The sequence below is a fragment of the Suillus subaureus genome (assembly GCF_016647635.1).
Source record: "Suillus subaureus strain MN1 chromosome Unknown BJ212scaffold_3, whole genome shotgun sequence".
NCBI classification, from domain to species: Eukaryota; Fungi; Basidiomycota; class Agaricomycetes; order Boletales; family Suillaceae; genus Suillus; species Suillus subaureus.
In genome coordinates, this window is record NW_024538559.1 from 519,129 (window position 1) to 545,441 (window position 26,313).

Sequence of the window (26,313 nt, forward strand, 5' to 3'; positions counted from 1 at the left end):
TATGGATCGCCTAGAGAGTGAGGTGTGCTCTGCGCTGTGGAAGTGCCCACCTATGCCCCGTGTCTCTCCCTCTCGCAAAGTCGCCAACAACGAGTGGATGGGAAGGATAGCCTCGGATGTCCTCATGAGGGGTGACCCATTGGGCTATTGGTTGTTTTGTTCTTTATTCACTTCGCTTTCTCAGTCTGGCCGTTGTTAGTGTTACTTTACTCACATTTCTGTCTCCTTTATCTTTTACTTTCTTTCCATTCCATGTTCACACTTGACTTATATCCTCTTTGTCCGATTGTGTTTCTCGCACACCCCACACTCGTTGCATTGCTTCACTTACGCCTCGTTAACCCCGTCAACACGGACTGTACACCTCACATATCGCGTCCCATACCGAACCCGACCTGAGACGATGTGCTAATTTCTCTTTTTTAACTCACGCTTATACCGCTACCGTAGCTCGTTTCTCCTTGTGGAGACTTACACATCGTTTTCGCGACCCATGCGTTGTTTGTCTTTTCCATGTGTTTATTTGTGCAGTAGCAATATATCGGAGTAATCGCAGCGTTTCTTGTGCAACCCTAGTGTACTAACACGAATTGATTTCTCGTGACAAACAACTGACGTTTTGCAAGGTTTCAGTTTTCATGCACACGTTAGTTTCACGTATTCTGTCAAGAAGGTTTACTACTCGGGCGGGGAATACTTGCTAAGTGATATGGGGTATGGTTAATCATAAGCAATGCTAACTTTCCATAGCTAGGCTGCCACGCACACCCAGGCGTTGTTCCCGTAACAAGTTCCGTTGGTGTATTCGAGCGGAATTGATGTGGTCGCGGCGTCCTTCGGCAGAAAGCCCCCTCCCAACGTTACGGATTTGATGCATCATATGCCGTGTCTAACCACCGCTGGTGGAGCGAGAAGAACGTTTGACTTCACTGACAATCATGCTCAAGTACGGCATCATGATGTCGCGCAGCCGACAACAAATTTTTTGTCAAAAGGCGCATGGGGAGGAGGCGTCGTCCAATCGGCTTTTAACTTTCACCTATTTAGTATGATCCTCTGATGAGTCTATACTAGCGTGATAGATTGCCATTCTTTTCCATCAAGGGTCGCCGAGCTCCTACTCGAGGACCCCATAAAATTGACCCTTACTTCGTGGGGCTATATATGTCCTTTACCCATGTCGTCGCCTAGCCACTCGTTCCGCCGCAGAAGATCATGATGATCTCATCCTTTTGCTCGTTCTACTCGGTCGTTTGGGAGCCGATTATGACCGCAGGGGGATTAACCTGATCTATCATGCAGTCATCGTGTTACCTTCCCATGATCCCTGATCCTCAATGCCTCTTGTCAGTCCAATTCCCGCTTCTCAACAGGGAAGCCCATACAGTACGCAATACATTACGTTTCATTTTCATATAAGGTTGGTTTCGGGTCTTCACGTTAATGTACAGTATTTGACGCCCATACTTTGCTTTGGATAAAGACAGCGATGGAACCTCGCAACGAGACCTGTCTCTCTTCCCGAGGTGTTGGTAGTCTGCGCTTGCTGTTGTATTTTCCTTCGAATTCTCTCCTTCCTCTCTTTGCAAAAAATCATTCCGATGAACTTGAGGTCTACGAAGCTGACTGTTGACAGATGTACTCCTCGCGACCGTTTCGCGACGCGCTTCACGAGAGTCACCCAGATATCTTTCCCAACATCTATCAGGAAAAGCATCGATGATTCATGCATTGACTTCCCCGTAAGTGCCGATTTGCTTCTCTTCGTTTGCTGTGGTTTCCGATCAAGAATTTACAGCTCTCTCCATTCTACTCTCCCACTGGAGAGTCCTTCATTCGTCCTCGAGCGACTTCAGACGCGTTCAGGGGAGTAGAAGCACAAATCCCCAACTCTCCCTTCGCACACCTATTCCCTGAGTATCGTTACGAGCATCCTGATCCCCCACGCTCACCGACACCGATCGATTTCTTCCATCCGTCGAGTCCGCCTACACCACCTCCCAAAGACTTCTTCGTATCTACTTTAAACGGGCTGCAAAGCCCCGCACTCACGCAGGATTCCTCCAGTCCAATTTTCGCCAATCCTGTACCCGTAACTCCAGGGCCAGCGGGACTTGAACAATCGCATTCTATATGGATTATTGACAGCTCCTTACGTGAAGTAGATTTTGACGTCACCTGTCTTGGCGCGCTAGACGAGCAACTTTTATATGCTCCAAAGGACTGTTTCTTGGATATCTGCTGGGCAGAAGCTGTATACGATGACGAGGATCAGCTGCCGGTGCTGCAGTCAGAGCCAGAGCAGGAGCCATGGGTATGGCAGTCACAAATGGAAAGGGAAACCGATTCGGAAGAATCGGATCAGAGACGCCCTGATCCTATCGTCACACAAGTGGAGCGCAAAGTTGTGAGCATTTACTGATGCTTCTCGTATCTTACCACATGTCTGACCACGGGATTCAAAGTCGTTCTTTCCTTCCCCCGAATCATACACACCACGATCTCCCCAGCGCATGATGTTTGCAGAGTCTGAGTCACGCATGTTGTATCAAAACGCGAATCACTCGGTACACTTCTTCCCCGTGCCACAGCAACGCGACTCCCGCCGCAAACATACGGCACAGGACCCACCTGATACTCCTTCCGGGAAGCTCAAGCTCTTTTCGGGCGCATACGGCACTCTCACAGGACGGCGGCGTACTACTTCCAATTAATTCCCTTGATGCAGCGCAATAGCATTCACATCAATACACCTTAACTCGACCCACGTGCTGCTTGTCACGCTCCTTACCACGCCCTGATACACGCTCGTTATCTTAATCATATTTATTAGTCGGGACGTTCACTAATCCGTCCGTATTTCTGGAGAAAAACATGTATAATGACAGGAACTATCCGGAGTATTAGTGCGCTATACTGTACACATCGTAGCCAGATAACATGGTAACATGCTTTATCTAGATACGTAGATACCACATTTTGTTGAATGCATTAGAACTGTCGCTTACTCTTGGCGTAATGCATCCGAAGCGACGAGTCCTTTAATTAGGTCATGCAAGCCAAGTTCGCGTTCTAGCTGGGATAACGTTCAGAATATGAAGACCAGTACACGGATTGAGCAGGACAATCTCATACCTCGAATCTCCGTTTACGGTCTTCCTGACCCGCCGTAGAACCAAAGACTGCATCCATTTCTTCGAGAGAAACGCCCGCAGTCTCTGGCACAACATAACTAGACCACAGGTAGGCCCCGAAACAGGCGCACGCGAAAATAATAAAGGTCGCGCTGCCAAAGAATGCGGGGTCCGCAAACGATATATCACTGCCAGGATATCTGAACACGGAGGACAGACATACGCAGAAGACATCTCTATCAGTGGCGGTGTAATCAGGCCAATCAAGACTACACAAGAAGAGGAGCGCCAGCGGGAGAAAAGAGGGTCTCATGTCAGTGTAAGTTACAGAAACAGACAACGGAACAAACAATTGTTGATCCAGTTCGAAGCTGTTGATAGGGAAACCCCCTTGCTTCGCATAGAAAGAGGGAACACCTCACTGGGAAGAACCCAACCAATAGGTCCAAAGGATATGCCGTAGGCTGCAGTAAATATGTACATGCAACTGTAGGGGATCATTTCATGGGAATAAGTGAAGAGAAGCGGGGTCAAAGAACTTACAACACCGCTACCCAAGCAGCCATGGTGTTCGATCCCCAGTCATCTTGAAAGAGGTGGATCTGTAGAGGAAGGAATTATTGTGGCTCAGTATGCGCTGATCACGAAAAGGGGACACACTAAGATTGCGATCATGAAATGCGACACAGCCATAATTGCGCTGCCGCCTTTACTGTAGTGAGTCGCAATGTGATTCAAGAACAAATATGAGAACCTTTAAGAAGGGGTTTACGGCCTATGAGAAGCGCACTAAGAAAATATGAAGTTATAAAAAAGATAAAAGCACACACCCCACCGGTCGAGAAATAGAATGGCCGGGAAAACTGCAAGAAACTGGACAATTCCGATCCCACCTGAAACGAGAAGTGTGACAGTATCCCCGTGCATCCCTATGCTTTCGACCAGAGTCGGACCATAGTAAAGAAGTGCATTAATGCCGCTCCACTCTAGCATAATTCATGTTCAGGCACGGGCTCGCACGCAATATGCAATGACACCTGACAATACTCACGTTGAAAGAACATGATCATGATACCAATTAGAGTCCGTCTAACGTACTCCTGTCCAAAGAGGGCTGTCCATGTTTCGCGTGAGAGTCCGTCTTTTGATTTTCGTCGGACGAGAGCAACATTAATTTGCATTTCCAATAGCTCAAGCTATGATACATCGTTAAATGCAGACACAAATAGGAGAAAAAAAATTGCCTGAATCAACGGATCTTCCTTGGCTTCGTCAAGAGTGCGCAAACGAAGTTTGGCTAAAGTTTTCCGTGCGTCATCGATACAACCATGGAGCACCAGTAGTCGGGGTGAAGGTGGTAGAACAAAGCATCCGAGGCAAAGCGAGATACCTGGGAGGAACTGGAGTGCCAATGGGATTCTCCATGAAGCAGATCCAGCAACTATGAACCCGATACAGCAAATGAGAACAAAAGAGATTTGTAACAGAAACACGAACTGTGTCTCGTAAGAAACCCTGTCCAAAAGCCAAACACAACTCCAAGGACGATAGCGAGTTGCTCAAGCGCCATGAGTGAGCCGCGGAGCTCTGGTGGGCTAATCTCGGCCATGTAAAGCGGCGAAAGCATGCTATCACCACTAAGTTACATAAGTAGAACCCATTCAGGTTTCGAAATCACCTCAGGGCCCCAACTCCGAAGCCACCAATTGCTCGCCCAATGATAAGATCGTTCAACGACTGCGCCCCGCATTGCAGCCCTGAACCAAGGCAAAAAATAACTGATAAGGCCCTTGGTCAGGTGGCTTTTTGGGGATAAACAAATGACCCACTGGATGCGAAGAAAATAGAATGACGTCTACAATACTTGTCTGCCAAAATTCCGCTCGTAATGGCACCAAACAATGCGCCAAGTTCAAGAACAGCAGCTGTCATTTCCAATATGAGTAGAGATACCAGATCTGAGACCGCGGCTTTGCATACTCATCAATCCCTTCTCCCATGGACCGATTGGCCACCGAGTCAGAAAGTCTTTCATCACGAGGACATTGGAAATAACGCCTTGGTCATACCCGAATGAAATACCACCAATACCAGCAAACGCTACGCACGCAACAGCATAACGATTGCGAGCTAGACCTGGAATTCCGCTTGGTCCGTATGAATAGTTATAGGTATGGCCACCTTCATGAACAACTAGAGAGCCTCCATGCGGTGTGTCAAGCGTGACGCCCTTATTGTTTCGGAGTAATGATTCTAGGACAAGGTCGGTGTCCTCGCTGACATCTTCCCTTGGCTCGCTCGTCGTCGGAAGAACTACATAGTCATGATGTGTCTCGAGGAGGATCATGTCACTCATCAGGTGTCAAGGTAGCGCACACAAGAATAGTGACTTACCATCGGTCCATAAAGTTATTCGGATCCAGATGTTCAATAAGAAGATATGAGTGGACTACCCAAGATAATCTCGTCTGAGGAATGTGTTAGAGGCTTAAGCTGCGGCCACACGGCTCTATTTTTACTGCAACTTACGTAAGTTCATGCGGCGACCAACAAGACAGCCTTCGCGACTTGCTTGACAGTTTTGTAAGAGCAAATTTATATAGAACAAGTTCTCCATGATGTGATTGTGTCAACTAAATAGGATTCTAAAGGAACAAGGTAAAAAAAAAATTTCAACAAACTTCGTTGCGCTTTTGGGGGCAGTACTTGGTACATAACACGCATGGAGAAATGGAAGAATAGTAATGCAGACCGTAGTACCCGTTTAGGCTTGGTCCCACTTCCATCCTTCAGCTGCCCACTCCGGTATATCTGTCTCAAAGCACCCGAGGCTTGTGGTATATCTAAGAGCATGCAGAAAAATGTACAACTTTTCTGGTTTTGGATCAGGATGCAATGGTAAGTAGCACTCTGAACAATACAATGTTCCCGTCGCTGCGTCGACAGCTGGGGAGGGGGCCTCCATCTGCGAGAGCCGTGCTAGAGCTTCCGCTTGAGTCAACTGTGGGGCCAAGGATATATCTTCTGGCATAGGAGTTTGAGGGAGAGAAGGACCCCCCTTTTTCCGTTTGTTCTGTGGAGGAAGGGGCGCACGAGGGATGTCTTTTGGTGCAAGTGAGCCCTTCGCTCGAAATACGACATCTCGCCAGCGACTCCAATCCTCGTCTTCATCCTATTTTCTGTGAGTGTCACACACTTGTTCGTGCTTTGAATCGCCCACCTTCATATTCCGGAGCCTTGTTATAATCTCCACTGCTTCAGACGACAATAGAACAGGTGATCCCATTCCAATATCATGTCCAGTTTCGCGGGGAAGCAATTTCGCTCTCGTATCGTTCTCCTCTTCCGAGGTAAGCAGTAATGGTGAGTTTGTATCGTGGGAGGGTTTCAGGTTAAGAGCTTCCGGACTATTGTCACTCAGTAGATGCGCTGGTGGCGCTGGTGCAGCACGGTGGTCGCAAGGAATAACGTCAACACCCCCTTTGCCAAAATTAGTTCCCTATGGAGGGAGTGGGCATTATACAAGGCATTCTTCAGACCAGACGAGGACCCTCACCCATATTCGTTCCTCAGAGTAAACAGGGTCATTGGCTATTGGATAACCGAGGTATTGTAGATGAACTCGTATCTGATGTGCTGCAACGAAATTGGTCAGGAACATCCGGCGTGGCATCTGCGTGATCCCTACATCGACCTGTCATAGGACGACCTAGGGACAAAGAATGGGTGTGTTTATCAAATACAGTATAAACAAAAGTCTCACAGTGAAGCACACTTGTGTTGGTCACGGAATCGTAATGAAGCCGGTTAAAAATCGTCTTCGCTGGCTGCAAACCGTCAAAAACTCTACCGACAGCTTATGCTGGCACGTACCTTCCCTTCTGGGTGCACTATGTTAAGCCCCATTTGTCGATCAACAGTCAGGAGAGGTTCTTCGCATACCATTTCCTCACTATGCCCATTTCTTCACTACATCCATGTGGGTAAATATTGAAATACTCACGCGGGAAACTCCCCTTTGCAGCGAGCAATATATTCTTTGCGGATTAGACCATTGACGAACTCGCCTGATAACGAACGCGCCAGATCAGCATTCAATGGTACGATCATTAAACCAGATGTAAGTCTATCCAAGCGGTTGATCGCTGCAACTGAATCAGTTGGATTTATTTTCGAGCAGATGTGAACCCACTATAAATTTTCGGGAAACCAAACTCGTTACGAAGGATTTCTACTAAGCTATGACGGTAGTACCGACCAGATGCGTGTACTGGCTGTACCATATCTTTGTTAGTTGCATGTGAGCAGATTTACTAAGGACGAACTATACTGCCAGGTTTATCGACAACCAAAAACTGGCGCTCCTTGTTATGCAATACAATTTTGACGGGTGTAGATGTGACTGGAGGCTCAGTGTCGGTGCACAACATTCCTACAACAATGAATAAAGGTATGGTTTTAACGCTGAAAAAATGCGCTCACTCTATACGATCGCCATTCTTCACTACTGTGTCTGGTTTTGCGACCTTGCCATTAATTGTGGTCACTCCGGATTCAAGGGCGTACCGCTGTGCAATGAACAATGACCTCTAGAGAAGAAATGAACAATTGAGTTGTAAGCACCTACATAGTACTCCATGGATCGATCTCTGAATTCTGTCGACACGATTTCTAGGATCTCACGCCCAAGCCAGCGTTCCTTTGCCATAGTGGTATATGGGTACCAATATGGTGAGAGCTTCTTCAACCCTGCATCACTTTGTGACGCTGGAGGTGATCGTGGCTCATCAGGTACGTCTCCATCAGACATGGCTGCGGTTAAGAATCTCGCAAGGACGTGACGAAATTGACCGAGCGATGAAAAAGTTGTGAGCGGCAAACGCTCACGGGACTCGCGTTTGAATCGGAGGATGTGGGCCACGGCGACGTTACTCCAGAAGAGCTTGACTAACTTGAGTGAGTTCAATGCGGAAGAATGAGACAGTCACGTCAGTTCGACTATATATCTGCGAACCTGGCTAGTGAGTACTGTCAATTCACTCGCGAAAGAGAAACGCGGAGATTTTGCGAACGTTGAACGGACTTCGTCTTCAGACAGCTGAACGCACAACTTTTCAAAATCGTCAATTCGGGGAGATGTTAATAAAAGTCCGGCCGGACATTGCGGGGACCACGTGCACCCAGATAAACGCGTGCTCGTTGTTTCCCACGGCTGCTCTGAGTTCAGCAGCAACACCAAGTACTGTCCACTGGCTTATACTTGCAATTGTGCACTGTGCTTACTTCGGGCCCGCGCCCAACAACACACTCAGATGCCAAGTGTACCACTCCAGCAACCAACCTCAACCTCTCTTTACCCAGCCCCTTGCAGCGCCTTGTTGGCTCCTTCAGATATTCAGTTTCGCCGTCTTCAGAGCATCTCTCTTCATCTCTGCCGCCACCTTCCAATCCATTGTTTCATTATCCTCAGGGACTTGGCGCTACGAGCATTGTGGACAGTGTTGGTGGTGCACAATACTATGGGTTAAGTGGCTCCATAGGGTAAGATAATGTTTTTTGTGGCTCGGTCAAGGACGCGCGGCAGTGCTCTCCTCATCTTGCAGGTATGTTCTGCCACCTGTCTGGTTTGTCGACTACGCCGTTATTCAGACCTCCCACACTATGGAAGGGATTGATTGTTATTGACTCAGGCTAAGTTTCGTACATACTTTGTTCTGTTGCTCAGCTCATGTGCATACCAGTGTCGTGAAATATGTCCGTTTACCTGCGGGTGACCTGAATTGCCCGCGAGTTCCACCCCGCATCTGCGATGATCTAACTCGGGTGGGTGTGGGTAGCCTCTGGAAATTCCGGTACCCATGGGTTGGGTGCGAGTATGACCGGGGTCGGTCCATATCATACCCTAATGTCATTGATGCCTTTGCTCGTCGTGTGAGGCTGAAGAGTCTCCCCGCGGTGACCCGGCCAACTCTTATCGTTCGACGAGATGATCTTGGAGCGAACCGAAGCGGAAAATACAGTTCGGCACAAGATAAAGGCCGAGCTTCGCCGGCAGCAACCTTGTCCTACAAGCATTAATGTCCTATCAATGGTATACTAATTGTGCATTATCAGCGGCATCCTTTGTAAAATAGCGAGCCAGGGCAACGATCGAGAAGAGCTACGGAAAATTCGCTTCAAAAAGCACAACTTAGAGGTTTACCAGTGGTCAGAAGATGCTTGAGCACCGTGACCTTCCTTCCAGCAGTTTGTCCCATGAAGGGCTACTACCAAGTCTACATCATTTTAGTCAACCGGAAAGCTTAGGCAATGTATGTTTAACAGTGGTTGTAGCACAATCAAACTCGCTCAAGTTGGTTCCATTTGGTCAGATGGGATTGTAAGTGCATTAAGAAGTTGAGAGTGATGAACGAGAACAACTTACAATGAATAAACAGTGAACAAGCTTGACGGAATCAACACCTACAGCGTATGAATGGTGTTTAAGTTCCCGGTATTGCATTCTCGTTGAATCATCTTCTCGAACGTGGATGATAAAAAACTTTCCGAGGAAAAGCTGAAGCCATTGTGGGGCATGAATGTGAATTTCTTTTGACAGACAGACCATCACATAAAAAAGATATTTGGGCGCAATGACTGGGCCTAGTTAAGATGGACCTCCGAGGATCTATACACCGCAAAAATGTTGTCAGTAGGTTTCGAACCAACTCCAAGAGAAACAGATTTTGACTCCGTTGTGATCACTAGTGACCACTTGGCTAAGACGAGTTAGATGGACTTCTGAGGAAACCATCCACGAGTCAATGTCAAGATGTGTTCCGATAGAAAACGACCTCTCATTCAGCAGGTTTCGAACCTGCGCAGGAGAAAATCAACAGATTTTGATTCTGTTGCAATGACCACTTTGCCAAGACCAGTCAAGATGAAGATCCGACGAAAGCATCCATGAATGAATGTTGAGGTGTGTTCCGACGGGGGAGAAAAAACTTGGCATCGGTTTGACAGATTTTGATTCTGTTGTGGGAACCACCTAGCTATAAGACTAGTTAAACTGGACCTCCAAGAAACCATCCATAATTAAATCTTCAAAGCATGTTCCGATAGCAAAAAAAAAACATCAGCAGCCGGTTCCCAACCTGCATTGGCACAGTGCAAGAGACAGATCTAGATTCTGTCGTGGTCACCACCTTGGCCAGGACGCTCGAAGTTGAGATGAACATCCAAGGAAACCATCCATGAGCGAATCTTCAAAGTATGTGCCAACAACAAAAAAAAACCAACAATCAGCAAGTTTCGAACCTACAAAGTCCAAGAGAAACAGATTTCGATTCTGTTGTAGTAACCACTTAGCTAAGATCAGTTATATACTGAAGTCATATGTCAAGCTGTGTTCCGAGAGGACGTCGGCAGATTTCGAACCTGCGTGGTCCCGGAGAAATTCTGTTGTGACAATCATGCATTAACAGTAGAGGCACGTAGGATTAGCAGTCATTTGCCAACGTAAAATGAGATAAAAAGACTAGTTCGATGTGCCGACGTACTAATAGCGGAGTCGAAAAAAAAGGACTCCGAGTGTGTTGAATTTCGTTTGAAGTTGTGGCTGTGCACATCTTTGTCTAATCGCGACCAACCAGGTGACCATCTGTAGATTTCGTGGATCATTAATACGTGTCTGAGCTAAGTAGAATATCTACTTTCTCATATAATATTGATCTTGCCAGGTTAGGTTTTCACCACTTTCGTCGTTCCTCAGGCTAGATATCCTCCTTTTTAAAGCTTGCAAGTATTTTCTGGCACCACCCTACAATCAAAGGTCGATTAGAACGCTGAACTTTGAACTCTATCAATCAACTTCTAGGTGTGGTGATAAAGACAATGTTGTCATCGCACATTTGCAAGTATGAGAGCTGATCAGAGAGAGGCTACATCTGAACACGGATTGGTGGGTTGTCGTTAGTATTGTCAATTATTGCAGGTTGCACAGCCACAAATGTCCAAGAAGGTCCCATCACGTAGTGGACTATCACGAAATCGTGTTTCAGGATCACCACGGTTGTCGATCTAGTGATCAGTATCAAAGGTCCGGATGTACCCTCTGCCAGGCGCGCGCCAGCTGCATTCCAAGACGGCCCCTCTCTAGCACCGCATATTCAAGTGTCCGGAATAGCATCTGCAGACCCTTTGCTGGTGGTATATAGCACGAACAATCCGATTACAGCTCACTTCATATTAGTACTACAACAAAAATACAGGGTTGATTCAAGTTGGTAGCTTCTTTCGGGACCAACTTGAACACGCAAGCTATTCGCGTGGAGTGGGCTAGACTGGACCTTACAACTTGGGCGCATCTATTTTCCTGCCAACCAGGGGTACCAATTAATCACCGTAGACTGACTCATATGACTGCGCGATTGGGGTGTGGAGGGATTGGTCAGATAGGTGACCTTGACCCGATTGAAGTGCCGAGGCTTGTCTTCCAAATATATAAAGGCACTCTGTAGTCCACCGACCCTCCCTTATACCGACATCATTCGACATGGGCAACAAACACTCCTCTCCTGTGCTTCCCAATCAATCCCGCGATCAGCGCATCGGCGTCAACACCAATTACGACCATTCTGCACCAGTATCTCACATCAGTCTCAGATATCACAAATCGCAGGCTCCATTGTTGAAATCGACATCCTCGCATGACACACTTTTGTGCGAGAAACCTCCGGCGCTACCTCATAATTATCATCCGAACGTCACTCATTTGCCCCTGACACTGACAACATATACACCCTTGACGCCCTCGATTTCGCGACAAGATGCTGAGGCACGCGCATATAGTGCATTTCTCAAATCGTTCCCTGAATATCAGAGCACTTGGATACTTGACACCCTCCGAAGAACAGATTTCGCCAGATTAGATCGAACTGGTGAAACATATGTAGATTACATGGGTGGGGCACAACATCCCGAGAGTCTTGTTCGCGTTCACAGCGCATTCCTAACCGAATCCGTCATGGGAAACACGCATTCGGTCAGTAATAGGTATGGAGTTCCATAAATCGGCTGCCAATCATTATTCATTTAAGTTATAGCTCCAAGTTATCATCACGATACGCTGACGAGGCGCGGGATGCAGTTCTTTCATTCTTTCGAGCCCCGCCAGGCTACACCGTTGTGTTTACAGCAAATGCAACAGCTGCATTGAAGCTTGTTGGGGAGGCGTATCCCTTCAAGTTCAATAATGGCTATATCCTCGGTGCCGATTCTCATAATAGCGTCCATGGAATCCGAGAGTACGCTTCACGTCGCGGAGCTGAAGTACATTACATCCCATCAACTAGTACTGGAGGCTTCGTTCTATCTACTGCCAAGGTATGTCCTTGGCGCCTATATGCGCCTCAACTCAACGTAACTAGCAGCTGAATACTGAATCCCATGGTAGGATATCTTGAGTCAGCACAGACCACAAAACACCTCCTCACTTTTTGCCCTTACGGGCCTTTCCAATATCACTAACGCGAAAAATCCACTCTCAATCATCGGATTTGCATCCTCACTAGGATACCACACACTTCTTGATGCTGCCGCGCTGGCACCGTCATCTGTCATTTCTCTTTCGGAAACCCCTGTCGATGCTATGGTTGTCAGCTTTTACAAGATGTTTGGTTATCCGACAGGCGTCGGAGCCCTCATTGTTAAGGAGTCGTTCTTAGAGATCCTAGAGCGTCCATGGTTCGCTGGGGGAACTGTTGATGTCGTCCAGGTGCCAGGCTCTATTTTTACTAGAGCGAGCGTTCTTCATGAACAATTTGAAGTATGCTTCTCTTCCAATTTATGTGCTTTCAAATTTATTCGCATCGCTAGGATGGAACCATCAATTTCATGACGTTACCCGCTGTCACAGACGGTCTGCGATTTCTCTCCGCATATCTGCCATTCCTTCCTCTCCGCCTCTCATGTCTTACACACTACCTTGTTGTCTCGCTCTCTTGTCTGAGACATGATTCGACCGGAACTCCTGTCGTTAACATTCTATCCAAGCTTCCTTCCAGGAGACTCGAATCTGCAGGAGAACAATCTGACAGTGGATCTACGATTTCTCTTATCTTCCTCTCGGCAAGTCAGCTTCCACTATTTTACTATCGTCATCTTAACGAAACCTTGGACTGCAGCCTTCAGGAGAGACTGATCCCAAACAGCTTCATTGAACATGTTGCGGTGTCCCGAAACATTTCTCTTCGCACAGGTTGCATGTGCAACCCCGGGGGTGCAGCCTCGTTATTGGGTATTCAAGACCAGATGGAACGACTGTATCCCGGTGTCACGCTCAAAGACTTTGAGCGGGTCGTCGGCCGCGAGCTTGGTGTTGTGCGGATTAGTCTAGGACTCGCAAGCAATTTCCAGGATGTGTGGAATGTTGTAATGTTTGCATCATCCTTGGCAGATAGTCGTACACGACAGGCACTCTGGGATACTTGGACCAATGTTCCTATCGGACAGGCTGTGTAAGTAGCCCAGTTTGCTACCGGATATCTGGTATGCGGAAGAGACTGTCACCATAAATAGAACCCACAGGAGTTGCACAGGAGTGGGGCCTTTCAAACTTGTATATCTTTCTTGGATATTTCTTGCACACCATTTCGTCGCGCATTCATAGACATGGCATCTCTTTCATCGTGGATCACTTGTATAGCATAGGATAGCATCATCTCATTGTACTCTTGTACGTAACTTTCGGCATTTGTTCCTCTCTTGGGTCTAGTCTCTCATCTCTCATTAATTATTAGACTTCTACGGCTTCTCTTTGCTAGCGTACCACAATCCCCGAATGATCGGACAACAGTGTCTGCCCCCGTGTGTAGCATGTGAACACCTCCGGCGACCTCGTGCACTACATCATATCAGAGGAATCTTCTTGCACTAGTACACTTGCGGACACGCAAAATCGACAACTATGGTTAACTTCCCCACAGCTTTTTCAAAGACCTCGGTAACAATGCCTTACGCATGGTTAGACTATTTGAAGATGAACAAAAGCTTCATCCGAGTCGCTGATAACAGTCTTTGTGGTTGCTCAAACCCCAAAATTTGGCTGGTCGTGAAAATAGTGCCTAAGATCATGAAAGATAGCGCAATTGACTCCTTTTACAACCTTGAGTATGGTTCCAGTGAGATAGGCCTCATCCAAACCCATTGACATCACATAGAGCCCGCTCAGCAACTGATGCATGAACAAGACTTTGCCAAACCAAATATGATTTGGTCAGCACGAGCGTGACGGAGATTCAACCTGAGTCTGAAAGTAGTCAGTGAGCGATAACATGATATGATATCTATGGATCAAGGACCTGCAAATCCGCTCTTTGCTAACACTTTTAATTTACAGAGACCTCTCGTGGTTCTGCTTGTTCGACCTTTGAACTGGACTCAGACTCCCCCCCAGGCTCATGATACTGCACTTCACCAGCGCATTTTTCGTTATATCACTCTTATCTTCAGTGTACTACTTACTGCTACTGCACATATAATCCTACAGGACAGTCCTAATGACCCTGAGCCTTACCACACATCAGCCCTGACCAGGCAAGAGTGGGTCATTGAATTGATTCTTGGTCACCCAGATTGCATCTGTTGTGAGCTTGGGGTCAATATTCATGTCTTCAAGAGATTGATACATGACCTTCATGGCCTTGGTCACTCCAATTCACGCTGTGTCTCACTCGAGGAACAGTTAGCTATATTTCTGTACACATGTGTGACAGGATTAACTGTCAGACATGTTGCAGAATGATTCCAGCAATCAAATGCTACAGTTTCTAAGTTTGCAACTTAATCTATGTTTCCCACCTCAGGCTGATATCTCATAGGTACTTCCACAAAATGTTAGATATTCTCTCATCCCACCCATTTTACACGAAATATGTCCACCTTCCTGCAGTCAACACTCCTGTCTCTAGCACCATTCGCAACAACCCAAAGTGTTGGCTGTATTTCTGGGATGCCATCGGAGCAATTGATGGCAGTCATATTCACGCATTTCCTCCCTCAGCCAGCCACCATCTATACTACAACTGAAAAGGTTTCATATCTCAAAACTGCCTCTTCATTTGCAACTTTGACCTCAAGTTCACTTTCGCGCTGACTGGATGGGAGGGATCAGCAACAGATGCACTGCTTTGGGATGTAGCTTGAAATGATGGCTTGAATGTTCTGCCTGGAAAATACCTTCTTGCAGACCTTGGTTTCCCCTCATCCCAACAACTTTTGGTTCCTTACCACGGTGTTCGGTACCACCTGGCTGAATGGGGTCACACCAGTGTCAGGCAAGGCTTTTTTTCTCTTTGTAGTCTAGCTCATCCAATGCTACATTTTTAGGCCTGTTAACAAAGAAGAGTTATTTAACCTTTGTCATGCCTCTGCTCATAATGTGATTGAACATATTTTTGGCGTCATGAAGTGATGCTTCTGCATTCTTTTAGTTGCCCCAGAGTATAAGATAGCTATCCAGGCTCATATTCCCATGGCGCTATGTGCACTGCACAATTACATACTTATTCACAACCCAAATGAAGGGTGTCTTCCTCAGAGGGCTGTCTTTAATGACAACCCTACCTTTCAAGGACAAGCCGGTCAAGCATGGGACAATCAAGGTACTTCTGACAATGTCGATGCAATCATTGGTGACAATGCAGATGCAAACACATTTCGTGATCACATGGCAACAGAGATGTGGGAAGACTTCCAGAATATATTACAGGACTATGACTTAGAAGACATATTTCACTTGTTGGATGTTGATGAAGAGCCGGAGGACCTGGAAGACATAGACAAGTTTTATGGGAGCAAGGATGACAATGAAAATGATGCCTAGATTCACAATGCAATTTAGTGTACATAGGACTACAACAATATGTGCTGCATATTAAAGAGTGACAGCTATGTAACGTGATTCAAGAAACAAAGAAGAACAAAACAAGACGAACAAACGAGAACTGAGATGAAAGTGCAATGAAGGAGACAAAATTTGATCTGCATGTGAGAATATGATTTAAAGTGGTCCAAAATCCCCCCTGGCAGCCTGAACAGGAACAGATTGCAAGTAGGGGATGCAATTCTCAACCTTGGCAGACAAGTAGGTGCTTGTCATATCCTGTATGCCAGACATAGATCCCATCATATTCCCACGCTTTCCGGACCTATTTCCGGACCCCATATCCAACTCATTCCTGGATCCCCTATCCTGTCCACCCTATGCACATTCCATTCAGCAAGACATCTGGACTTTACCTCCTCTTGGATTCCGGACTACATCCACCACCTCACATATCTCAGTCCTGTTTCTGCCCTGCCTTCCGGATCCCCAGATCTCCGGACCTCCGGATATTAACTGTTACTATCTCCGGACCTATTCCCGCCCTCTATCCGAGATCCTGCGCCTATCCCCATTTAGGCATCTCTGCCTTTCCGGTTCTCGGTTATCTCTGTTTCTGTCTTGCTGATTGATCCTTGTACTAGTTTCATCTCTGAGTTCATTTACTTATGTTCCGTCTTACTTACCAATGTGTTTCCACATGCTCGTACATAGCCTTACTCCTTTGCTTACTGATCCTCTCAGATAGCCTTTAGTATATAACCCCTGTACAACTACAGTAGAGTCCTCAGTTGGAATATCATCTTAGATCCTGTTCATCACCTTAGACTTGCCCAATCTTCTTCTGGACTTCAGTCCATCTGAGTTTGTCCTTTTCCATAAGGCCTAGGGATGGATTCCCTAGGCCAGAATTCCGGACCTTCGGATTTGTCCCCTATGTCTCTGTCCCAAGTCTAGGGATTGCTTCCCTAGGCTAGAGTCTTGCCTTTCCAGCACTTACCCTCTTTCTGGACTTAGGTCCACTTCCTGTCCCTCTGACTCTACCTTAGGGTAGTCTACCTCTGTTTGCTTCTGCATCAGACTTCGTCCGATGTAGCCCCTATTCCTTCTGGACCTCCGGGCATCCTGACCCTCATACCTCCGGGCATCCTGTCCTTTGGATGTTCCGCCCTCCGTACCTTTGGACGTTCTGTCCTGTTTTCCTGTAGAAGTATTACCTTGCAGCAGGAACTCCCCTGAACATTTCCTGCATTCCTCCAGAACTCTCCTGCACTCCTCCGGACGTTTCCTGCGCTCCTCCGGAAGTCCTCCCACACTCTCCGCCAGAGTAGCCAGCCTCCGGACTTCATTGGACCATCATTGGACTTCCTCTGAAATGAAGGGCACATACTCGGGTAAGGGGCATAGTGTATGAGCTGAGGCCAAGCCCCTCTGAGTCAGTCTCTCTCCCCTTTGAGCATGGTTCTTAACAGTGCTGCATACCACTGGGCTCCTTGAGAACACATTCATGAGGGTGATTTGGTCTACTGGCGGAATGCCCTCCTCATCATGCATGAAGGCCAAGGTCTGGGACCTTTCATCTGCCACCCGAGTTTTTTCTGAGTTGGCCACCGATGAGTGAAGGCTGTCTGTCAGGCGGTTGATGGAACCTTGTAAATTCATGAAGGCAGCAGTGCTAGTGGCATCCTTTGCTGCTTTAGAGCTTGTCCGATTACTAGTGACATGCGATATTGGACTGCCACCACATGCTAACAACCTTGGCTTTTTGTCAGCATTGGCAGAACCTACCTGTGATGCTGAAGTTTGGGTGGTGTTGGAGGAAAGGACCATGTCTGAGTGAGAGCGTTTGCTGGTACTGGAGGGTGTGACAGAAGAGGGGGGAGGGGGCGCATTCATAGAGCTTTGAGCAATTCCAGGGGTGATGGACAGAAGTGCAGACACAACCTGATCCCATCCAGTGTGAAAGTCAAGGCCAGCATTGCCCCATCCAAGGCCATGAGCTCCACCAGTGGTGGCAGCTTTTGGCACACTGACATCAAGTCCCATCGTCCTTCCACTTGATGCAGTGCTGGTGGTGGTGGCCATGGACCCACTTGCCTTAGCGCTAGAAGCAGTAGCACCCCCTGAAGCCTGCGCAGCCAAGGAAGCCAGGTTGTAGGCACTACCCCCATGAGCACCACTCCCATTCGGGAGAATCACTGACATCTTCTCCCAATATCTCCACCCATTGGTTTTAAATGGTTTCATAATCTGTAAGTAAGTCATAAAGTAGTACATTGGAGATGCCAATATAAACATACCTTATTTCCAGTACTGGCATCAATAAACTGGGTCCACTGAGTTTCTGCAGCTTGCTCATGTATATTGGCGCCATTGACATTGTCCCAGTGACATCTGGATCGATTGCAATATCTCTCAATGGCAAGATGGATTTGTTTCAACTGTAGGGGTAGTTAGTGATGTAGCTAGGTAATATGATAAAGGGAGACATACTGCTTTCCACTTTCTCTTACATTGTGCCATGTCCTTGGGTGATCCTTGCTTTGAGAGATGTGCTATGCTCTTTGCAGCCTCATGAAATGTCTCATCTCTAAAGGTGACCCCAGCGATCTTCGACACCTGCAGTTGTAGATATGACAGGAGGCCATCAACCTCTTCCTCACTCCACTGGGCCTTGGATTGTTTGGATTCACCCTCCTCAATCATGTTAAATAGTTGAAATTGAGTAGAGATTATGAGTACAGTGATAGCCAAGTGGATCTGCTTTCACTGATAAGGACTGATTTGACCTCAAGTTGTGCAGGGAGTAGTCATGATTGGAAGGAAAGATTATTGAGACTCCGTCACGGCAGCTTCCATGCTGCTCCAACACAAACATGTACATAAACCAAAATCTTGTTCAAACATTGGTTGCTGAATGGGCTCATAATGAGTGGCCTTTCTGTGACCTTCTGTGACCTTCTGTGATTTTGTGCTTCAAACTTTGTTTGCTCCTCTGCAGCTGTAGTATTAATATATTTGAGTGTATGTATGCACTGCTTGACTCACTTCAAAAAAATTCAGGCATATGTAGACTACTTGTGTATGATGTACTGTCCAAGTAGAATGAAATTTTCTTGTGTGTTGCAGCTAGTGCTGCCACAGTCCAGTCTGGAACTGTGGTTCGAACCAGACTTTTGGTCCGGTTCTCTGCAGTTCGGTCCATGGTTCTCACATCAGCCAGAACTGGACCAATTTTCAGTTCTTGGTTCTGGCTATTCCTGAACTGTTCCATTTTGGTTCAGCAAGGCCAAACCACTCCAAACCCTTGTCAATTCTCTTCAACATCACTTACCTTGATGTCAGGCCGACCTTCAGGATTTGCACTCTTGGTACCTGGTCAGGCTACCTTTAGGCTTTTTGAAGGTAAGTACTAACCAATTGAACTTTCAATTCTCTCACCCACTGACATATGTTTAACTATGTCACAGATATTTGTTTGCTTAAGTCTCTACATCTTCCTAGACTGTCTAGACTCTGGACAGTTATGATCCTCCACCAGCCTTACACTCTGACTGATCTCCTAGGATACCAGTATTCTGTGATATTCAGGTGTTTTCTCCCTGCTCTGTGTACAAAACGAGATGACAGCAATGATATTGTGAGTCTGTTATCTCCCTGAAAATGTCTCAAGACTCCTGCACTCTCAATGCTGATGGCTCCCTCAAGGATGCCTCTGAAATCAAGTTCTACAATGATCCTAATGACAATGTCCCATTGCCACAGGTCCCATTGACAGAATCCATGAGAAATGCCTTCTCTGTTCTACTCAATGCTGGACACACCCCAGCAACTGTTGCAGCTGGTTCTCAGTGCTCTGGCCACCCTTTAAAGCCCTCAGCTCATGTTTGTGATGCTGACAATGCCTGTGGGCTATCCTCATCCTCAGGCACAAGGAAACATGCATTATCAAGTGCTGCAGACCATCCAGCACCTGTTAAAAAAGTTGCTATGTGAATACTATCTCCTCTCGACTCTGATAACAACTCTGACAAAGATATCCCTGCTTCTGCTCCTGATCCAGGAGAAACATCCTCTGATGAGATGATTCCCCAACCAGATGATGATCAAGCCAATGACAAGTCTGAGACTGAAGGTGCCACTCAGAGCATATGTACCTCTCTTGACCATTGTTCTTCCTATGCTGATACTTGTATTTAGGTTACAAAAAGTGAGTGTACAACAGATATTTGGACTATATTCAACCACATCCCTGATGGGTGGATATGTACCCTGTGCAAGTGAGTTATTCGTCTGGTTTTCAATCTTTTTTTTTGATTTTGCATAAGGGATGCTGGTGAACCAGCATCCAAGCACACATTTTGTGGAGGCACTTCAACACTGCGAATGCACATAGTTTGCCACAAATGCACCCATTTTCAAGTATACAAGCAGTGTTGTGATGCTGTGGACATCACAATGCACTCTCATGCAATTCTGCCCAGCAAAGACCTCACTGTGATGCAACAAACTCTTGATGGCAACCTTGTCTCAAAACTGGCTGTATTTACAAAGGAAGGGCTGCTGGAATACATAATGGAGCTCATTGTGATGGAAGATGAGGTGCATTTTATTTATTTTGCTATTGGTGTTGAGGTTTAGTGTGACATTATGGCAGGCAATCCAGTTAGTTGATATGTAAGCCAGCTTTTCGATGTCTGCTGTTATACACCCATTCATCTCTATCTGAGAAAGATATCCCTCATCACACCAAATTGACTGATATGATCAAGTCCTGGACAATTACCGTCATTGAAAGGATCAAGGAGTGTTTATCAGTAAGTTTTTCCCTACTTGTATTATTACCTGTCCTTGATATGGTTTTGGTAGAATATTGACAGTGCTGTGTCTATGGCATTCAACTCATGGATGTCTATCATTGGTGACCCTTTTTTTTCTGTTACTGGCCATTACATTTGGAACCCCCCTGATAAGCCACAGCAGTGGGAGTTGAAATGGGAGCAGCTTGACTTCAGTTGTATTGATGGCAACCATAGCAGCCAGAACATTGCCCACATACTTGTTGAGACAATAGATAGGTACATCATTCACAAGAAGGTGTGTTTTTCATGTTTTGTTTTAGCAATGTATTGACTTATTGAATTACTTTGTACAGGTTGGCTGGATGACACCAGATAACGCCTCAAATAATGACACTGCCATGAAAGAAGTAGGAAAGGTCTTGAATGAGGACAGTCATGATTGGCTCCCAGGTCCTCACCACATCTACTGTCAAGAACACATCCTCAATCTTGCTGCATGACACTTCATTGATGCAGTTGCACCTACCCCTCAAGCCACCTTACTCAAGAAGATCCGCTGCATTATAGATAATGGCAATAATACTGACATTGACAGTTTAACTCAACAGCTGGCTGAATTGGAATGCAATCCTGAAGCTATAACTGAGGATGGTTTTGATGTGGCAGATGCCATTGGCAAAGTGCTTGCTCTTATTGAACAGGTGAAGTTCTCTTTTTTGTTTTCTTTTCAAGTTGTTTTGTTGACATGAAAATGATAGATTCACAAATCACCACAAACCAGGGCATTCTTCCAAAAGACTTGTGAGGAAGAGGGCATCCCTGTTTGCGAGATTTTGGCCTGGGTGAGAACACGCTGGGCATCTTTGTTTAAGTGCCTCAAACACTTCTTGTCTCTTTGCCTGGTGAGTGAGACATGATCACACATACAAATCTCTAACATCTTCATTTTTTTCAAGCCATCAATCACTTCACTCTTCTCACTGATGAGAGTGACAGAGTCCTGAAGTTGCACAACAAGTCATATGGTGACTTCAAGCTTGATCGAGCTGACTGGAAAAAGATTTGACTGGTACATAATGTCCTTAAGGTATTTTTTTATCTGATTGTTCATTCATTTATTTACTTATGGTTATGATAATTGTAGGAGCCCATAACTGCACAGCAGTCTTTCTCTTTGGCCACCCATCCAACAGCCTGGCAGACTATACCAACACTAGAGTGTCTCACTGATACATGGCAGACAATGGCTAACAATCTGGAATATGCATCAATTGCTGATGCGATTCAGAAAGGCCTCAAGAGCATGGAGAAGTACTATGAGAAAACCAGTGACTCAGATGTTTATTTCATCTGTCTGGGTGAGTTTTGTTATTTTCTCTTTGAGTGCTGGAATCTGATGTAACTATAGTTCTGGACCCTAACTTCAAGTTAGTGTATGTTGAAACCCATTGGACTAGTGTGAAGGTCGCAAGTGGGAGAGCTCATTTTTAAGCTGTGGTAAGTCTGATTTGAGTGCTGTATGCTGCCAGTGGCTGATAAGTATGTACATTGTAGTTTGATAAGTATTACAAGGCTCCTCTGCTACTGTGTGCTACAGAACAGGCTGCCGTGCTACCAAAAGCATCACAGGTCATTTGGTATGGCCAATCCTGGATGTGCGATGCTGTCATGGCATGTCAAGCCACAGATCATCACATGCAAGATCCCCATCATAAACTCACCTCATATCTCAATTTACCATTGGAAGAGACAAATGATGTTGTGGTGTGGTGGGGGATAAGTTGGTTTTTGATTTAATACATTCTCAACTGACATTATTCATTAGCTGCACTTGCTACAGTATCTGACACTGGCTCATATGGCACATGATTATTTACCAATTCAAGGAAGTGCTGTGCCCTCTGAATGTGCTTTCTCTAGTGGGGGCATCACATCTACCCTGCGCCACAACACACTTGCACCATTCACCTTCTCCGTGCTACAGTTAATGAAGGCCACTTACTGGAATGGACATCTTTTGGCAGCTACAGAGGCAGGGGAGTATGCAGCCATGTGATTAGACTAGTTACTCAATGTGTAGACTAGTACTTCATCAATATTTTTTTCACACTCCCTACAGAATTTTTTTTGGTTTGGTTTGGGTTTGGACTGCAAAAAAATTGAACTGGACTGTAAAGAACCATTCTCTATGGTCCAGTTCTTGGTTCTTGTCTAGGACCCTCCAAACTGGACCACAGCAGCACTAGTTGCAGCTGCAAGAGATGAAATAGTGGTAATTTGTAATCATGCAGGAACCTAGTAAATCATTCAGATCCTATAGATCCTGCAGGTATATCTTGAGATTTGAGTGTGTTGAAAACTGGAACTAGAGATTAAAACTTCAGTCTTGATTGAGAGAACTCAGTAAATATAATACATACCTGGAGATTAAACTAGTAACTGATTAGTATTGTGTATAAGATAGGTAAGAATGCTAAGTACTTACACTTCAGTCTTGATTGAAAGAACTGAAGTGTCTTAGTCAAACTACTACAGTAAGCAACAAACTGTTGCAATGTTTGTGTGAGATTGATTACTTTGGCTATATCATAACAGGGATGGCAGCTATGAAAATATGGATAAAAGCAATTTACTACATGGTATGCATTGTAACAGTTTTGTTGCTGATATTTTTAAATATCAAAATCCTATCAATAGACATCAGTTATGTTATTTAGTATAGGGTTTCTGGTGCCCTGTTATCACTAGGACATTACTCAGCTCTGTCAAACCCTGAGGAAACAAGGTATGGACAACCTCACATAATTCACAAGGAAAGGACTCCAGACTCTTCCTGTGATGTTCAGTTCAGCTTATTTGTGACAGCATCACCCAGCTGTATATAACCCTCAATGCATTCCTTCACCCATTCACATACTTCCCTTCTGCCCATGTCCCTCCAAGCTCTCTTTTCTCCAAAACTTTTCCCTTCCCTTCTGCCGCTCATGTCCCTCCAAGCTCTCTTCTTCTCACATCCTTCTCTCCAAAACTGTTCCCTTCCTCTTGTCCTCTTTGCTATGATAGCATTGTTTTATTCTCATTATGTTGATGTCTCTCCTTGTCAGATGCAGAATTTTCAATACACACATTGTTATATTTTATATCTGTCATTGTGACTTGTTTCTATGTGTGGCACAATAATACATGGATTGGCTGTTTTATTCTATATCTACACTCCCCTGGAATTGTCTATAGTGAGACCTGCACAGTGGATATGGGTTTCATGGTGGTCCAGAGCCAGGGTTGCCTCCTGTAATATGGGGAGAGTGAGACATCATGGGAGATTGGAATGGAGGCACAGCACCATTTGGTCTTGGAGGGCTGCTGGACCTCTGCTGCCCTGGTAGTAGCTGCAAGAAGTTTCCTGGTTGACCTGGAGGGTTAGTAGGTGTACACTAAGATTAGTAGCAGACTAGTAGTTGAAAAAATAAAATGTAACAAAGAAGCAGTGAGAGAAGTGGAGGTAGTGCCATTAAACAGTTGCTACTCTGCTTAGGCTTGTGCAGAGACACCTTGTTGACATCAAATCTGGGCTATATGGGAGAAGGAAGCTGAGTATTACACCCATGGAGTGAGATACTGGGGAGGGATGGAAGAATGGAGCTGGTATGGTAGCCATAGTCTGAAGTTCAGATGGAAGCCAAAAATTGTGGCTGAATTTTGAACATGCTGACATGTGATGTTGTGGTTGGTGGCCAATGAGTGAGTGACAGAATTGAGTTGAGTGAAAATATTTGGAAACAGTGTGAGATGAGAGCTAATAAAGATTAAAACACCAGATGTTGAATGAGCTTGAGTGGATTATCTAGAAAGACTTGATGACAGCATTAATGGAGTTTACTTTGGTTATTTTGAAGCAAAGAGCATCAAAGTGTCAGGGATACCATGACTGGGTATAGATTGTCCTGGTAAATAAGGGTATCATGACTGGGACACTATGACTGTAGGGTATAGATAGTCCTGGTAAATAGTGATGGAAGTGTAGGTTAGCACTGTTATTGAGATAGGGGAGGAAAATAATCAATGATACCAGCTCCAGGTATGAGGGTGTACTTGAGGTCACTAACATAGCTGCTAGAATAGCATTCTTGCAGATGATTATGTGTCAGTGGACATACAGAATATTGTCACCATGGACACAGCTCCAGAACACCTTTGACATCTGGTTGAAGAGCATTGAAAAGTGAGTAGGATGGTACTGGCATGATGGGTAGGATTCTTCTGGGTGCTGGTTGCTGTAATGGCACATGCATAACATCATCATGAGAACCATGGTTCTGGTGTCTGTTACCTGTGGGTTGTGTCACTAGATGTTGAGTGACATGATGGCACTGTGAAAGGGCTAAGATGCTATCAACACAATGGGTAAATGACATAGATGAAGATCTATACTTTGACAAGTGATGCTTCTTGAGGCTCAGTAGGCATGAGTAGCATCATAATCATGAGTGCTGATGCCCAGCAATGCATGAATGTTGATGCTCTGTGCTGCTCAGTCATCAAAGGCTTGGCCTCTCATGCTACCACCAAGAAGCATTAGGTGCACCCCATCATGGTTGATGTTGTGGTGGGCCTGCTTGTTGCCATTTGTGGTGGTTGGGCACACATGCCAAATATCTTTGGGTATGAAGCTCACAGGATGGTATAGTGTGAGCAATGTGAACTTGTTGGTCTGAAGTTTGTCCTTAAGCCATGCTTCAGCTTTTTGGCTGCCACCTCTGATGACACCGAGTGTCCTCTGAAAATTGGGTTATGCATCTGACAAAGATAGACTCAACATGGCATTATATACTTCCTTCAACACCTGTGTTTGAAGTGGCCACAAGTTCCTCTTGAAATGCATGACACACAATGTTACAATTCCTCTTTTTCTCTTTCACTTATTCACATTACTAATCATTCTATCATATGATTCTACCTTTCTCTTTTCTGATTCGTTATTTACCTTTCATCTCCAATTCATTTGTTAAAGCTCCACTTTAATCTCTTTATATATACTCTCTCTCTTACACTTGTATTCTTTAACTTGACCTATGCAGACCAGGGCCTGCAATATACTGCTTAACTTGCATGACTCATGAATAGGTTCATGCTTTAGATCATTTGTTTCTGTCTAGTCATTCTTACAAATGCCAAGTGTAACAAAAGGTCAAGTTACTTCACTACCACGCGGTTCCCTAGAACTTGTGCCCAGAACAGAACACCATTTTGACCATCGCACTGACTCCTCCCAGTTTCACCTGGGATGAAGAAGAACAAGAATACTTCTGTGCAGACACCAAAGGCAATAGATACTCTCTCGACCAGTGGGCAGCTTATTATGCAACCCTAGCCCCAAAGAACAAAGTTTGGAATTTCTTTACCCAAACCTATGAACAATCAACCACTGCCACTATGCCTAAAGAAATTGGCAAGACCCCCTCACCTTTCAATGGTGATACCTGCCTTGCTCAGGGATGGACCCTCCAAGTCG

The 26,313-nt window shown here is 45.6% G+C and overlaps 6 protein-coding genes and 1 non-coding gene across 7 annotated transcripts; 2 read left to right on the top strand and 5 right to left on the bottom strand.

Annotated features, from left to right (window-relative positions):
• Nucleotides 1-1,601: 1,601 nt before the first annotated feature.
• BJ212DRAFT_1475787 (uncharacterized protein) lies at nt 1,602-2,714 on the top strand (the record flags this gene model as incomplete). The annotated part of the gene is made up of 3 exons (XM_041339287.1): nt 1,602-1,742; nt 1,799-2,407; nt 2,466-2,714. The coding sequence occupies 3 exons, from the start codon at nt 1,602-1,604 to the stop codon at nt 2,712-2,714; spliced, it is 999 nt and encodes a 332-aa protein (XP_041198203.1).
• Nucleotides 2,715-3,004: 290 nt separating this feature from the next.
• BJ212DRAFT_1261582 (uncharacterized protein) lies at nt 3,005-5,481 on the bottom strand (the record flags this gene model as incomplete). Its single annotated transcript, XM_041330184.1, has 14 exons — nt 3,005-3,076; nt 3,136-3,286; nt 3,358-3,403; nt 3,485-3,621; nt 3,678-3,736; nt 3,795-3,841; nt 3,889-3,909; nt 3,965-4,120; nt 4,186-4,330; nt 4,358-4,575; nt 4,632-4,762; nt 4,813-4,912; nt 4,964-5,059; nt 5,115-5,481. The coding sequence occupies 14 exons, from the start codon at nt 5,479-5,481 to the stop codon at nt 3,005-3,007; spliced, it is 1,746 nt and encodes a 581-aa protein (XP_041198204.1).
• A 262-nt stretch (nt 5,482-5,743) lies between these two features.
• BJ212DRAFT_1320577 (pseudouridine synthase) lies at nt 5,744-8,314 on the bottom strand. Its single transcript, XM_041334384.1, is given in 13 exon segments — nt 5,744-6,306; nt 6,355-6,633; nt 6,691-6,770; nt 6,823-6,843; nt 6,898-6,961; nt 7,008-7,086; nt 7,138-7,279; nt 7,327-7,408; nt 7,460-7,543; nt 7,563-7,566; nt 7,617-7,702; nt 7,762-8,152; nt 8,207-8,314. The coding sequence occupies 12 exon segments, from the start codon at nt 7,942-7,944 to the stop codon at nt 5,899-5,901; spliced, it is 1,512 nt and encodes a 503-aa protein (XP_041198205.1). The 5' UTR covers nt 7,945-8,152; nt 8,207-8,314; the 3' UTR covers nt 5,744-5,898.
• A 1,655-nt stretch (nt 8,315-9,969) lies between these two features.
• BJ212DRAFT_t29 lies at nt 9,970-10,051 on the bottom strand. The gene has a single exon. It is a non-coding gene; the product is annotated as a tRNA-Leu (tRNA).
• A 1,619-nt stretch (nt 10,052-11,670) lies between these two features.
• On the top strand, nt 11,671-13,637 carry BJ212DRAFT_1260842 (pyridoxal phosphate-dependent transferase; the record flags this gene model as incomplete). Its single annotated transcript, XM_041330141.1, has 4 exons — nt 11,671-12,170; nt 12,221-12,500; nt 12,571-12,942; nt 12,993-13,637. 4 exons carry the CDS (start codon nt 11,671-11,673, stop codon nt 13,635-13,637), a joined length of 1,797 nt encoding a protein of 598 aa, XP_041198206.1.
• Nucleotides 13,638-18,002: 4,365 nt separating this feature from the next.
• On the bottom strand, nt 18,003-18,759 carry BJ212DRAFT_1320596 (uncharacterized protein; the record flags this gene model as incomplete). Its single annotated transcript, XM_041334385.1, has 4 exons — nt 18,003-18,249; nt 18,300-18,326; nt 18,392-18,440; nt 18,493-18,759. Coding segments are annotated over 3 exons (324 nt in total), but the record flags the coding sequence as incomplete, so codon positions are not given.
• Nucleotides 18,760-25,332: 6,573 nt separating this feature from the next.
• Nucleotides 25,333-25,590, bottom strand: BJ212DRAFT_1260957 (uncharacterized protein; the record flags this gene model as incomplete). Its single annotated transcript, XM_041330150.1, has 1 exon — nt 25,333-25,590. A coding segment is annotated over one exon (258 nt), but the record flags the coding sequence as incomplete, so codon positions are not given.
• Between the last annotated feature and the right edge of the window lie 723 nt (nt 25,591-26,313).

Bases quoted from the DNA above. Each gene is read 5' to 3' on its own strand.
- BJ212DRAFT_1320577 (XM_041334384.1), bottom strand. From the start codon at position 7,944: ATGTCTGATGGAGACGTACCTGATGAGCCACGATCACCTCCAGCGTCA. The intron at 7,703-7,761 runs GTAGGTGCTTAC...TTCATTGCACAG, and splicing joins ATCGATCCATGGAGTACTAT to CGGTACGCCCTTGAATCCGG. The intron at 6,307-6,354 runs GTGGGCGATTCA...CACAGAAAATAG, and splicing joins CAAGGCTCCGGAATATGAAG to GATGAAGACGAGGATTGGAG.